The sequence below is a fragment of the Strongylocentrotus purpuratus genome, unplaced genomic scaffold (assembly GCF_000002235.5).
Source record: "Strongylocentrotus purpuratus isolate Spur 01 unplaced genomic scaffold, Spur_5.0 spur5_scaffold_13, whole genome shotgun sequence".
NCBI lineage: Eukaryota > Metazoa > Echinodermata > Echinoidea > Camarodonta > Strongylocentrotidae > Strongylocentrotus > Strongylocentrotus purpuratus.
Window position 1 is genome coordinate 29,300,127 of NW_022145598.1, and position 14,897 is coordinate 29,315,023.

General features: G+C 40.4%; 1 protein-coding gene across 4 annotated transcripts in view; it reads right to left on the reverse strand.

Moving 5' to 3' along the window:
- The window catches only part of LOC752152 (hyalin), a 76,543-nt gene continuing 61,646 nt past the window's right edge, over positions 1–14,897 (reverse strand). For 2 of the 4 annotated variants that reach the window (XM_030983303.1, XM_030983302.1), the window contains 5 exons: positions 6,721–6,963; positions 4,227–4,469; positions 2,993–3,235; positions 2,110–2,352; positions 1–47 (listed from right to left, as the gene is read on the reverse strand). In XM_030983303.1, coding sequence (XP_030839163.1) covers positions 1–47; positions 2,110–2,352; positions 2,993–3,235; positions 4,227–4,469; positions 6,721–6,963 — 1,019 coding nt within the window. The remainder of the gene's footprint in view (positions 48–2,109; positions 2,353–2,992; positions 3,236–4,226; positions 4,470–6,720; positions 6,964–14,897) is intronic. The other 2 variants (XM_030983304.1, XM_030983305.1) reach the window with 2 other exon arrangements.

A 14,897-nucleotide genomic window follows, 5' to 3' on the forward strand; every position in this document is an offset into this window, starting at 1 on the left:
TCAGATTATATATTTCATTAACAAGGGGGATATATTAACCATCGGGTCTAGATAAGGGAGAGAAAATGAGAAAACGACAAAAACTAGATGGCTGTTCGACTGCACGCAGTTGAACATCCATCTAGGAATCCATCCATCAGTTCTTGAGGTAACGCGATCACTAGTTATTTTTGCACACACAATGAGCCATGTGACCTTTGACCTCGGACCTCGTGACCCCAAAATCTAATCAGTTCATTAGCTCTGCCAGATACATACATGACTCAAGTTTGGCAGGAATCCATCTATCGGTTCTTGAGATACGCGATCACAAGCTATTTTCGCATACATAATGAGCTCGAGACTTTTGACCTTTGACCTCATTAGCTCTGCAAGATACATACATAACTTAAGTTTGGCAGGAATCCATCTATCGGTTCTTGAGATAACGCGATCACAAGCTATTTTTGCATACATAATGAGCCCGAGACTTTTGACCTTTGACCTCATGACCCCAAAATCTAATCAGCTCATTAGCTCTGCAAGATACATACATAACTTAAGTTTGGCAGGAATCCATCTATCGGTTCTTGAGATAACGCGATCACGAGCTATTTTCGCATACATAATGAGCCATGTGACCTTTGACCTTAGACCACGTGACCCCAAAATCTAATCAGTTCATTAGCTTTGCCAGATACATGTACATGACCCAAGTTTGGCAGGAATCCATCCATCGGTTCTTGAGATAATGATAACGCGATAACGAGGACGGGACGTACGGACGGACGGACGGACAACCCGAAAAACATAATGCCTCCGGCTTACTTCGTAACGGAGGCATAAAAAGTCATTATTATCAAAGTTTTCAAATATATACCATAAAGATAATAACTTCCAAATGCAAAATATAAAGAAACAACCATTCAAGCATTCTATGAAAACAATTTTTTACATTCATGGGTAAATGTTAAAGGCAGAAGGGATTGTCAGGCCCAACACATGCCTTTTGACAAATTTCTTTGTTGTATAGTAAATTGAGTTCACCTTCCTATAATGTGCAAAATATCAACCATTTCATTGTCTCCAAGATATGAACTTCTGTAACAAAATGAATGTAAGTGTGAAACTGTATGACATTACATTCTTATTTTCATTTCCATGACCAAGCTGATTTTGTTCATTTAATGTTTTATGTTACACTGTCTGTTACACTAACTTATGAACAAAGTCAAGGGTTGAAACTTGACCCTGATGAAATCAACAGACCCTAAAGTTGAGCCAGATTTAATATCTGGCCACATTTAAGAAGAGTGGCAGTTTTAATTTAACTACCAATTAAAAAACAATTTTCTTGTACTGGATCTGTAAAAGAAACACACAAACAACAGAGACATGATTGGAGTTCAAGTATAACAAGCAATATCACCCTCAGAGAACTACGAAAGGCTAAAATGAAGGTTAATGGCTCTCAGAAAGCAATAATAGATAACCATTGCCTATGGCCCCAAAATGTAACTCTGGACTCCTTTAAAAATTGGGGGAAAAGGAGTGACACCCCCCCCCCCCCCCATGCACAAAGACCTTACTAATTTTGACACCTATACTTTACAAAAGACCAAACAACCAATGTTTTATCTCTTTTTTGTATAAATGATATTTTCATATGTTTGTACACAAATGCCGAATATGAGCCATTTTCGGGCTGAAAGACAAAAGGTCACGTGACTTAGGACAGCAGGTCCAATTTTCAAAAAAATTGTTTCAAAAGATGCCCAAGACTCTAAGGAAAAAAAGTCGGGAAGTGGCATTGTTAAATTTTAATCAAGCATTACGAAGTAAATCACGAAAAAAAAGTGGGGGGGGGGGGGCTAAACCAGTAATTTTAGGGTTAATATAGGGAATGTGATTGAATTGCTTTTTATATGACATTATCATCATTAATATTTATCCAAATTTGCCTGGCACTTAACAAGTTACCTCGTAAAGTCTATTATTATTTTTGTTTACAATAACAACCTCACAAAATATCATTCGAATGATGATGATCATCATTAATGATTTTGCAAAAGTTACCTGCTGGAAAATAAAATAATGATGATATTATCTTATATGATAAAATTCACTTGCCTGTAACAACAAGATTAAAGGTGCATGTCTCTGTATTTCCTGCACCATCTGTTGATGTGTAGGTCACTGTGTTGTTTCCGATAGGAAAGTAGTCTCCAGAATTGTGAGAGGATGTCAGTGTCTGGTTACCAGAGTTATCTGTTGCTGTAGGTGGTGTCCAGGTTACTACAGCTGTAGCATTCCCAAAGTCTGTGGTGACATTCTGATCACTTGGGCATCCACTGATGACTGGCTTCTCATTATCTGTGAGAAAGATTAAATAAGATATAAAATATGTTGCATTTCTAACAAGACAATTTGCTTGCGTCTTCTATATATGCCTCCACCCTGAATTCAGTATAGGAAATGGATTAAATGATTCACGACATATCACGATGCTTATAATCAAATGCCAACTGACAACTATACTAGCCGTAAAATATAAACAGATCATCTTGCTCTGGTAGTACTGTCAACATTTTTAAATATTTCAATAGCAAGGCTAAAACCCTTTAATTTCAATGATTGGCCTCTGTGAACTTTAATCTATACGTACCTCTAATCTAATGTATTCCTATGTTAACAATACTATCAACAAGTTTGAGCATTATACCTCTAATGGTTCTTGAGATATCGCGATACCAAGGCCAATAGGTGGAATTACAAAAGTTGACCTATCTGACCTTTGACCCAGTTACTCAAAAATATAACCAGATTGTTTTTCTATGGTTATACATAGTATCATTTAGTTTGAAGTCCATAACTGAATCTTTCTTGATATATCGGGATTACGAGAAAGCAGGACAGACACCATGAAGGGGCGGAGGCATAAAAACTGGTTCCAGCTTACACTAGAAAATGCAAAACTTCTTTTCAGAAAATAAAGCATAACATGAACACTTACCAGACACAACTACAAAGAAGGTGCATATTTCTGTATTTCCTGCATCATCGCTTGCATAGTAGGTTACTGTGTTGTTTCCGATTGGAAAGTAATCTCCAGGATTGTCTGTGGATGTCAGTGTCTGGTTACCAGAGTTATCTGTTGCTGTAGGTGGTGTCCAGGTTACTACAGCTGTAGCATTCCCAAAGTCTGTGGTGACATTCTGATCACTTGGGCATCCACTCATGACTGGTTTCTCATTATCTGAGAGAAAGATTAAATAAGACATAAAATAGGTTACATTTCTAACAAAACACATTTGCCTGCGTCTTCTTTATGCCTCCACCCTGAATTCAATATAGGAAATGGATGAAATTATACACGACATATCACGATGCTTATAATCAAATGCCAACTGACAACTATACTTTCCCCAAAATATAAACAGATCATCTTGCTCTTGTAGTACTGTCAACATGTTAAAATATTTCAATAGCAAGGTTAAAACCCTTTAATTTTAATGGTTGGCCTCTGTGAACTTTAATCTATACGTACCTTTAATCTAATGTCTTCCCATGTTAATAATACTATCAACAAGTTTGAGCATTAGGCAAGGCGTCAAAAATATCGATACCAGCAGGCTGCCGCCTCACGTATTGGCGCATCGAGGCTGCAATTACGGCCGAAGCCTGGCTGGGGCAATTATTTTTCACTTATTAGCCCAGACAGCTTGCGCCAGTCTGGGATCTGAGGCTCGGTTTCCATTCGAAAGGCGGCAGCCGGCGCATGCTTTTGAATGCCATTTCCTACCGCCAGCGGTAGCCGGCTGAGCTAATTTAAAAAATGCAGCCAGGACGCACAAGTGCAGTTAGCTGCCGCTTGCTGGTATATTTATTTTTGACGCCTCGCCTTATACCTCTAATGGTTCTTAAGATACGGCGATACCAAGGCCAATAGGTGGAATTACAAAAAATTGACCTATCTGACCTTTGACCTAGTTACGCAAAAATATAACCAGGTTGTTTTTCTATGATGATACATAGTATCATTTAGTTTAAAGTCCATAACTGAATCTTTCTTGAGATATCACGATTACGAGAAAGCAGGACAGACAGACGGACAGACACCCAGAAAACCTAAAGCCTCCGGCATCAATTTAGGAGGGCAGATCGAGGCATGAAAACAGGTTCCAGCTCACACTATAAAGAGAACGAAAACTGCTTTTCAGATAATAAAACATAACACAAGCACTTACCAGATACAACTACAAAGAAGGTGCATATTTCTGTATTTCCTGCGTCATCGCTTGTATAGTAGGTTACTTTGTTGTTTCCAATTGGAAAGTAGTCTCCAGGATTGTCAGTGGATGTCAGTGTCTGGTTACCAGACTTATCTGTTGCTGTAGGTGGTGTCCAGGTTACTACAGCTGTAGCATTCCCAAAGTCTGTGGTGACATTCTGATCACTTGGGCATCCACTTATGACTGGCTTCTCATTATCTGTGAGAAAGATTAAATGAGACATAAAATATGTTGCATTTCTAACAACACACATTCACCTGCGTGTTCTATATGCCTCCACCCTAAATTCAGTACAGGAAATGGATCAAATTATTCACCATATATCACGATGCTTATAATCACATGCCAACTTACGTCTATGACCTTGATAGCTAGCCCCAAAATATAAACAGATCATCTTGTTCTGGTAGTACTGTCAACATGTTTAGATATTTCAACAGCAAGGCTAAAACTCTTTAATTCCAATAATTGGCCTCTGTGAACTTTAGCCTACTTACCTTTAATATAATGAAACTGTCTTTCTATGTTCATATTACTATTAACAAGTCTGAGCCTTAAAGGTGATTTTCATTCATATTGAATTAGGTATCGTTAGAAAGGTTATTTTCAGTTCTTTCGTTTTTTTTAAAGTTCATTGTCAATAAACATAAGGGGAAGGAGATATAATGGAACAAAGTTACGAGAATCAAGTTTTTCTGAGAGAATTTCGTCTACGATACCATTAGGAGGTTTGGGCATTTGATGTCATTCCGTGGAATATTCACAACACGGTCACCGCGCGCATTCTTTTCGCATTCAGATAGCACTGCAGGGTACATATCAGAGTGAAAGTATAGACATTATATCGGGATATTAATAATCAGCAAAAATGACAGAAGACAGCTCAGATGAACTGGAAATGATTGTGGAGTATGATGAAGAAGAAGTTAGTAGCAATGATGATGGTATAGAAAGTGAAGATGGTGGTGAATTGGGCGAATAAAAAGATGACGAAAATGTAAACGCTGATCGAATCGTGATGCGGGAGTTGCAGCTGCAGCTATACTCCAGGAAGCTCAGACGCCGACGCCGGAGCTTCAGCGGGTGCTCAGAGAAACATTCAAACAGCGGGTTGGGCGACATTTTCTCAAAATATGCAAAGGGAGTAATTACAATTTTGACGTACTAGGTTGCACGACTTCTCTGAGTATCTGGCTGGCCAATTGAAATTATAATTTGAAAAAGTCTTCGATGGGGAAAAGGGGGTAATTCTTCGTCTTACATGTACCTTGACGATTCTTCCGTTGTATCGTCGATTCAACATGCATGGCAAAGAGAAAGTACCGCACTACCGCGCCGTCTCTTTGCTGAGTTTTTTTTTGATCAGCAGACATTTCAACTAGACGAGTAGTAATTACAAGTCGAGGAATACAACCGTTTTAATTCACCTGCATTCTGGTCGCGGTCTCCTTGCTTAATTTGTTCGATTGACAGACATTTCAGCTAATTTATAGCCAGAGAAAAACAACTATTATCTCCGAAAAATGCCACGCTGCAATACACTGAAACACGTACAGTGAACACTTCACTACGAATGGCTGAGCTGAGCTATCGCGAGTTTTCCCCGTGCCGCGAAATTCAAGTTACGCTAATTATCAAAACAAAACATAGGCGAGGCCGGTGTGTCAGGATCTGCAAGACATCAATTTTACAGTACCAAACGTCAGTATTTCAAGGAAACCAAACATCGGGAAGTAACCATTGCTCATATAATTGAAAGAATGTTTATTACTTAATTGTAAATTCGATAAAACACTTCATTAAATATCACAAAAATTGCAAAATCTACTTAAAAAATGAGCCATGTTTGTGTACGAATTTTCATTGAAATAATACGTTCTACTTCCCGGTTTAGGAACAGTCCACGGAAATACGTCACACATACTACGTCACGAACGAGAATATCAACGCTTCCGGGTTCCTCTGCTTACACTATTTATCTTTCTAAGTCTAATAATAATGTAACAACACATGCAAATTTCTGTCAATCAATATATTTGAATTCCTTATGTCATAAGCATTCCAACAATAGCAAACATGCATATTTTCATCACTTTCTTCCAAATTCACCTTTAAATCTCAAGTGGTTCTTGAGATATCGCGATACCAAGGCCAAAATTTTTTTTTTAAATAGGTGGAATTAAAAAGGTTGACCTCTCTGATCTTTGACCTAGTAACTTAAAAATAAAATCAGGGCACTGATATAATCAGTTTGAAGTCCATAACTGAATGTTTCTTGAGATATCGCAATAAAGAGAAAGCAGGACAGACGGACGGACAGACATGCACCCAGAAAACCTAAAGCCTCTGGCTCCAATTTTGGTGGGCAGAGGCATGAAAACTGGTGCCAGCTCACACTAGAAAATGCAAAACTTCTTTTCAGAAAATAAAGCATAACATGAACACTTACCAGACACAACTACAAAGAAGGTGCATGTTTTTATATTTCCTGCATCATCGCTTGCATAGTAGGTTACTGTGTTGTTTCCAATTGGAAAGTAGTCTCCAGGATTGTCAGTGGATGTCAGTGTCTGGTTACCAGAGTTATCTGTTGCTGTAGGTGGTGTCCAGGTTACTACAGCTGTAGCATTGCCAAAGTATGTGGTGACATTCTGATCACTTGGGCATCTACTTATGACTGGCTTCTCATTATCTGTGAGAAAGATTAAATAAGACATAAAATATGTTACATTTCTAACAAGACAAGTGCGCCTGTGTCTTCTTTATAAACAGATCATCTTGCTCTGGTAGTACTGTCAACATGTTAAAATATTTCAATAGCAAGGTTTTACCCTTTAATTTCAATAATTGGCCTTCATGAACTTTAATCTTTACTTACCTTAAATCTAATGCCTTCCTATGTTAATAATGAATATTATATCATGCATCAAAAATTTATTGGCTTTTGATTGGTTGAGAGCTTGTCACGTGAACAGAAATATTTCATCTATTTTAAGGTTCCTCTGAAAAAGAACTATATGAGAGTACTATTTGGGAGTAGAAGTACTATTTGGGAGTTGAAAAAAAATTGTGATTTTTTTTTTTTTTGATTGATTTTTTTTCTTCTTCAAATCTTCATTTAATAAAAAAAAAAATATTTCAAATCTTTTTAAAAAATAAAGTTTTGATGCAGGATATAAAACAAATATACTAGTGCTGTAGCCGAACCGCCGAACCGAACGGAAGTTTGCCGAACATGGCACTTCCGAACCGAACCGAACCGAACCGAACGCAAAGGCCTGGTTCAGATGTTCGGCAGAAAAATGTAAACGTTTTTGCAAGCTAATAAACTAGTCATTTTGTACCTAATTTTCATGTCATGATTGCTCATTTTATATTTACTTTTTTCCCATTTTCCGCCTTTGTGATTTATGTATATCCAGTGGTGGGCGCGACTCATAGAGATATATACTTAATAACATTAAGTATATATCTCTATGGCGCGACTTCACTGGCGCCATTTAAAATCCCAAATCCTGACCAGGCTCCGTCGCGATCGCAAGCCATAAACAAGTTGTTGTTGTTGTTGGGTAATTGTTTATTGGCGTTCATTCAATGTTGAATATATACGCCATAATTATTTTTAATTTTATAAGGAAAATCAGTTATAAATAAGAAAACTGAGGATAAAGATTTGTAATGATATAATTAAAAAGTAACAAGAATAAACAAGAATACATGTGCGTGATCAAAACGGCTCAAACCCATTCAACAAAAAAATAATATTTTAATTGTAACAATATCGGACAAATTTTACAATATAAATAATAAAATAAATATATATTATAGTATGGTATTTATTTATTCAGGAAAATAGGGATTTTATATTTTTCCTATTGAAAATAAAAACTTATAAAAACAGTTATTGACGAACCATTCAAGATGGCAACTTTCATGACTCTAACAGTAGACAACAACCGTCTCGGAAAATCTTTAAAAAATATCACTTATTGACAAATTGAAAACATGATTCTTTTAAAATTGAAAATAAAACACGATTCAAGACGGAAATACGAACGTAAGTAGTATTTTTCTTCACAAATAATTACGTTTAGAGCATATTTTTAATGTGAAATTCGTGCTGGTCGGAAGCAGTGTGCAAAAGTCCTCCGTGCTGGTCGGGCCCGGCAGGCCAGCCAGCCCGCCCAGGGCCGACCGCCGTGGCTATAACGCTGCTTGCTATTATATTACCGAACCCCGAACCGAACCAAGTTCGGGTGAAAAATTGCCGAACTCTGCCGAACCGAACCGAACACGAACATAGCGTCTGACTTACAGCACTAAAATATACCATGCCTTCTAATCGAGGTACTGGTTAAAACTATGGCCCTCGGTGACTCCAAAAGTACCATTTGCATCTTTGCTGCGCCCCTCAGCAAATAGTACTATTGTACTCTGTTCACACTGGTTTTGCTTAACCCCGTACTTTGCTTAGCCCCGTACTATCCTTAACCCCGGACTATTTTTTTTGGCTTTTCACACACGCTGTTCTCACTGCAATATCGTGAATGTTATGATTGGACATACTTCGCATCTTGCCAGCTACGATACGCTCCATTGTGAGTACCAGACTATTTTTCGTTTCTGTTCTCATTCATTTTCTTGGCACTGCAATTGCGGGGTTAGCAGGAGTTAGCACCAAAATTGCGGAGTTAGCCATGCTATTTTGCAGGGTTAGTTAACCCCGAACTATAGGTGGGGTTAGCCAACTTTAGCCCACTTTGGTAAAAGCCAGTCTGAACAGAAAGTGGAATGAACGGGGTTAAGCAAAATAGTGCCAGTGTGAAAACAGTATTGGAGTCACCTCTAGTGCGTAGTTTTAACCAGAACCTCTCAAGACAGTGTATATTTGTATACTAACAACAAGTTTGAGCATTATATCGCTAATGGTTCTTGAAATATCGCGATACCAAGGCCAATAGGTGGAAATACAAAAGTTGACCTATCTAACCTTTGACCTAGTTACTAAAAAATATAACCAGATAGTTTTTCCATGGTAATACATAGTAAGCAAATATTAATCGACTACGAGGGTAATGTGCAAACTATCATCACCGAGGTGATCTCGGGGCTACTATCATCCCGAGCCGCAAAAAGAATCCAAATGTCATATACAAACTATATATTAGGTACAAACAATCTAGGACTTAAATGTTTAACACAATTTGACTTTATAAAGTAATGTAAAACAGTGCGAATGGGACATTGAAGGAATATGGACAATATTTTGAAGAGTTATTGACATGAATTGTCCAAAACACTTTTTGTCATAAAAATAAATATAATAAGGGTCTGCATCATTACTTGGAAATGGAAACCAAGTTATGTTGAAACAGTTTACCAATATCAGTTCCTATAAAACCTGGTGCCTTTTCCAATCCATCTTACAATACTTGGATCACATGATCCATGAAAGTCAGAAAATCAGAAGTATATTTACAAGCAGGGACAAGAAAGTGAAAAGTATGATCACTAGCCTGCAATTATAACTTTGCATTGCGTAGTCTTCCATGATTTCAACTCTGCATTATGAAATTCCATAAAGCATAAAGAACTCACCATGCACTGCTATATCAAAGGTACACGTCATGACTGAATTGCCTGAGCCATCAGTGGCTGTGTAAGTCACCCGAGTGCTTCCAATAGGGAAGGGATCCCCAGAGCTGTAGTCAGAGGTCAGCGACACAGAACCAGAGTTATCCAAGGCCGTAGGTGGTGTCCAACTGACCACTGCAGTGGCTAATCCGTTATCGGTATTGACTGATTGGGAAGGTGGACAACTGCTGATCATGGGATCTTGCATATCTAACAGGGAGGGGAATAGAATGCACAGTATTTTGGGGGTGAATATGTTAATTTCTTCCAAACATTAAGGAAATGCACAGCCTCACAGTAATAATAAGCATAGTAGTCCTTATATAAAGGGCTGCTGTTTTTTCTCATTCAGAGATGATTAACTATGTCACCTTCAACACTATTTGTTTATCCCAACATTCTTTTACAACTCTAGTTTCCTTTTAATCACTTGACTTAGTTCTTTGAGAATTCCTTTCTCTAGAAGCAGACTAAAACCTTGTTCACACATGGAGAAAGTAACCTAAAAATGCTACATGAAAACTCTGCATGTGAACGAATGGCAAGAGGCAATATTGTCAGGGGTAAAGCATACCCCTGTCCAGATAGCAATACCCATAGTACATACATTTCTATTGCTTTTGACTAAAACGATGTCCACTCTTTGATCGCTGTGTTTCAAAATATAGAAATGTAGAGCATAGAATAAAGAAAATATAGAAAATATAGAAATATCTCTTCTGTTTTTTTTCATGGTAATTTTCTCAGCAGTTTATTGCCCAACGTCTGAATGGGCCTCACATCTGAACCAAAATGCGGCCACAAAGGTCTCCATTTACCTGTGACAGTCACAAGAAAGAAACAACTTGCTTGGTTTCCATACGAATCTGTCGCACTGGCCGTCACATTGACTTGACCAATGCTATAATCTCCAGGAGAATGTGAAGCGGTGACCGTCACATCGCCAGAGAGGTCTGTGGCTGAAGGTTCTACCCATGTTAGGGTCACGCTTGATTGTCCAGCAGCCAGAGTGCCGGAGACATCATCTGGACAGGTGATGGTGGGCGCAGTGGTATCTAATAATGCAAATCAAATGTTTTAATCAAGTATTGAAACTTCTATACAGTATACATGTACAGCAGGATGGGTATTCAATTCAATACTTACTTAGAATAAGTTAGAAATTGACTAAGTAAATGGCTAAGCTAAGAAGTTTACTTATCTCGTATTTAAATGTCTGGCCAACTGTTTTGTCTTGTTGCTACAGGTAATCATGTAAGGCCTGTACTGCCAGCTTCATGGTCGAGTGGCCGGCGACTAATCCGGCCCCCCACTGAGTCTCTCAGTGGGTGGGTGCCTAGACACCCTGCAGGATGAAAAATAACACCTGTCAAAGCATGGCCCCGGTTGGTCATGCATCTAGGACAAGTCGGCCACTGGCTCCTGGTTGCAGGGGGAATATGAGCTGCGCCTCGGTGACCAACGGCTTCGGGCGGAAGAGTTACTGGGAAGAGGCCACTTATGGTTGCGACAGGAAGGGCATCCGGTGTAAAATAAAGCTCCACCAAATTTCATTTAATGGCAAGACAGAACAATATGGGCTCTGTCCAGCCGAAGGACGGCGTGGGTCACTCCACCGACCCTCGCAAAGCCGTGGTGGGAGAAGAGACCGAACTAGTGTCCATAATGACAGCAAACAGCCTGATGCTGGCGCTGTGGACGGTCAGAAGGACAAGATCAGACACTCAGGTTCGGAGAACAACATACGTGTAGCCACATGGAACATAGGGAGTATGTCAGGAAGGTCAGGAGAGGTAGTAGATGTGATGAGACGGAGAAAGATTGACATCTGTTGTCTGCAGGAGACCAGATGGAAAGGAGGCAGTGCCCGTTGGCTTGGTAGTATAGGAGCCAGGTATAAGTTTTACTGGCAAGGTAAAGATGATGGTACTGCTCGGGTAGGGATCGTGATAAGCGAGACGTGGGTTACCCAAGTGATTAGCATGGACAGGATTAGCGAAAGAGCCATGGCACTTAAACTAGTCATAGGGAGCAAACTTATCAACATTCTCTCTGTCTATGCACCTCAGTCAGGCAGGACACAGGAGGAGAAGGATACCTTCTGGGATCAGATGCATGTTATTGTTGCAAACATTCCTGATAAGGAATCGATCATCATAGGAGGTGACCTAAATGGACATGTTGGCAAGTTGGCAGATGGTTACCAGGGTGCGCATGGAGGGATGGGATTTGGCAGAAGGAACACAGAGGGGGAGACAATTCTAGAATTTGCTGAAGCCATGGAAATGATGATTGGAAACACTTTCTTCAACCAGACAATCACCTTATCACATACGACTCTGGGGGAAACAAAACCCAAATTGATTACATCCTGGTAAGAGCCACTGATTGGGCCATGGTGAAGAATGTGAAAGCATTTGCCAGAGAGGAATGTGTCTCTCAGCACCACCTAGTAGCTGCAGACCTCTACATAAAGGCCGGTAAGAAGAAACGAAGGAAATTCAAGCCAAGGCTGCAGATCTGGAAACTTCAGAAGAAAGAAGTACAGGAGGACTATCGGTCTATCATTGAATCCAGACATGCAGAGGTCCAAGAGGCCAGTGGTATAGAAGATAAATGGCTGGCAATGAAAAAGATTTGGCTTGAGGCAGCAGCAGCGGTGTGTGGATGGAGACGAGGAAAAAGCAGACACAAAGAAACCTGGTGGTGGAATGATGATATCGCAGAGGCTGTTGAGGAGAAGAATGCAAAGTTTAAAATCTGGAATCATTCAGGGAGGGAGGAAGACCACAAAGCATACAAGATAGCAAAGAGAAACTCACGGCAAGTGATTTGGAAAGCCCAGGAGGCCAAGGGAAGCGAGCTTCTGGAGGAAATAACAGAAGGGAATCAAAAGAAACTATTCCAGATAGTTAAGCAGATGGCACAAGCTGCTGTGGACGTGATGGGCCCAACTTGTGTGAAAGATGAGGCTGAAAACATTGTCATTGAGGCTGCTTCAGTGAAAGAAGCATGGAGGAGTTACATGGAACGCCTCATGAATGTTGAAAACTCATGGGATGGGATCACTGAGTGTGACGCAACAGAGGGGCCAAGATGTCTCATCTCACAAGGTGAGGTTGCTCGCGCCCTTTTACTCTCCAGCAAGGGAAAGGCAGCTGGTCCATCAGGAGTTGTCACGGAACTCATACTAGCATCAGGGAAGCATGGTGTTGAGTGGTTGATAGATCTGTTCAATGATATTCTAGATGAAGGTCACATTCCATCTGACTGGACTCTGAGTGCAGTAGTCCCACTCTATAAAGGGAAAGGAGACCCACTGGCCTGTGGGTCCTATCGAGCCATCAAGCTTCTAGAGCATGCCATGAAGATCTACGAGAGAGTTCTGGAAAAGAGAATCAGAGAGCAGGTTGCAGTTGATGAAATGCAGTTTGGCTTTATGCCAGGAAAGGGAACTATCGATGCGATATTCACTGTTCGTCAGATGCAAGAAAAGTTTCTTGCAAAGAAGCAGCAGCTGTACTTTGCATTTGTTGACCTAGAGAAGGCCTTTGACCGAGTACCAAGGGAGGTTGTCAGATGGTCGTTGAGGATGGCAGGTGTTGAGGAGTGGCTCGTACGAGCAGTCATGGCATTATTTGCAGAAGAAAAGACACACATCCAAACATCGTGTGGTGACAGCAAAAGCTTTGATGTCAAAGTAGGAGTTCACCAAGGCTCAGTGCTCAGTCCTCTCCTCTTCATCATCGTAATGGATGTCATCTCAAAGGACATCCGGCAAAGCTTTCCATGGGAACTGCTCTACGCAGATGATTTGGTGCTGATGGCTAAGAGCGAACAAGAACTGATAGCTAGAATGTCTTCATGGCAAGCAGCCCTAGAAGGAAAGGGTCTGAAAGTGAATGTTGGAAAGTCCAAGGTCATGGTGTCTTCTGCTGATGCAGGTGAGACAGAGAAAACAGGAGAGTACCCCTGTGGAGTTTGCTATACAGGTGTTGGAGCCAACTCAATCAGATGCACCAAATGCAGGAGCTGGGTCCATCGCAGATGCAGTGGAATACGTGGTAGCCTGCAAGCAGCAAGTAAGACATTCATCTGTAAGAGGTGCTTAGGTACAATCTCACAGAAATGTACCAGTGACAATGTGACAGGTCTGGATCTCCATGGAACGACATATGATAAGGTGGATAAGTTCTGCTACCTGGGAGACATGTTGGCTGTCAGAGGAGGAGAGACTGCAGCTGTGACTGCAAGAATCCAAAGTGCTTGGAAAAAGTTTTGTGAACTCTCTCCTTTCCTCACCTCAAGGGCGACCCCGTTAAGAGTGAAAGGGAAGGTGTATGATGCCTGTGTTAGAAAATGCATGACGTATGGGAGCGAAACATGGGCAATGAAATCATCCAGTGAACAGCGAATGGAGAAAGCTGAGATGAGGATGGTGAGGTGGATGCGCAGGGTATCACTTCATGAGAGAAAGAAGAACAAAGTCCTCCTTCAATCAATGGGATTGATGGGGGTGGCACAGGTTATGAGGATGAATAGACTTAGATGGTTTGGACATGTGGCAAGGAGAGAGGCAACACACTGGCTCCAGAGGGCTCTAAACTTCCCGGTCACCGGAAGAAGACCTCGTGGGAGACCCAGGAAAACCTGGAGGGAAGCCATCGAAGAGGATGCCAAAACATCGGGTGTCTGCCGTGTGGATCCCTCAGACAGGAAAGCTTGGAAGGCGGCCATTAAAGAAATGAAATGTCCAACCCCACAAAGTGGGACAAATGGACTCTAAACGATGATGATGATGATGATGAAATCGCATTTTAGACTTTTACTTACCTGAGACACAATCTAAATAAAATACTTACTGATAAGCATTGTGACATCACACGGTCAATCAAAAGTAATGCGCAATTAACACGTCGCAATAAATGCGCGCTAATATAATTATACGCAAGTTATAATACTGCGTATGAAAACCATATGCCTGCCAATCAA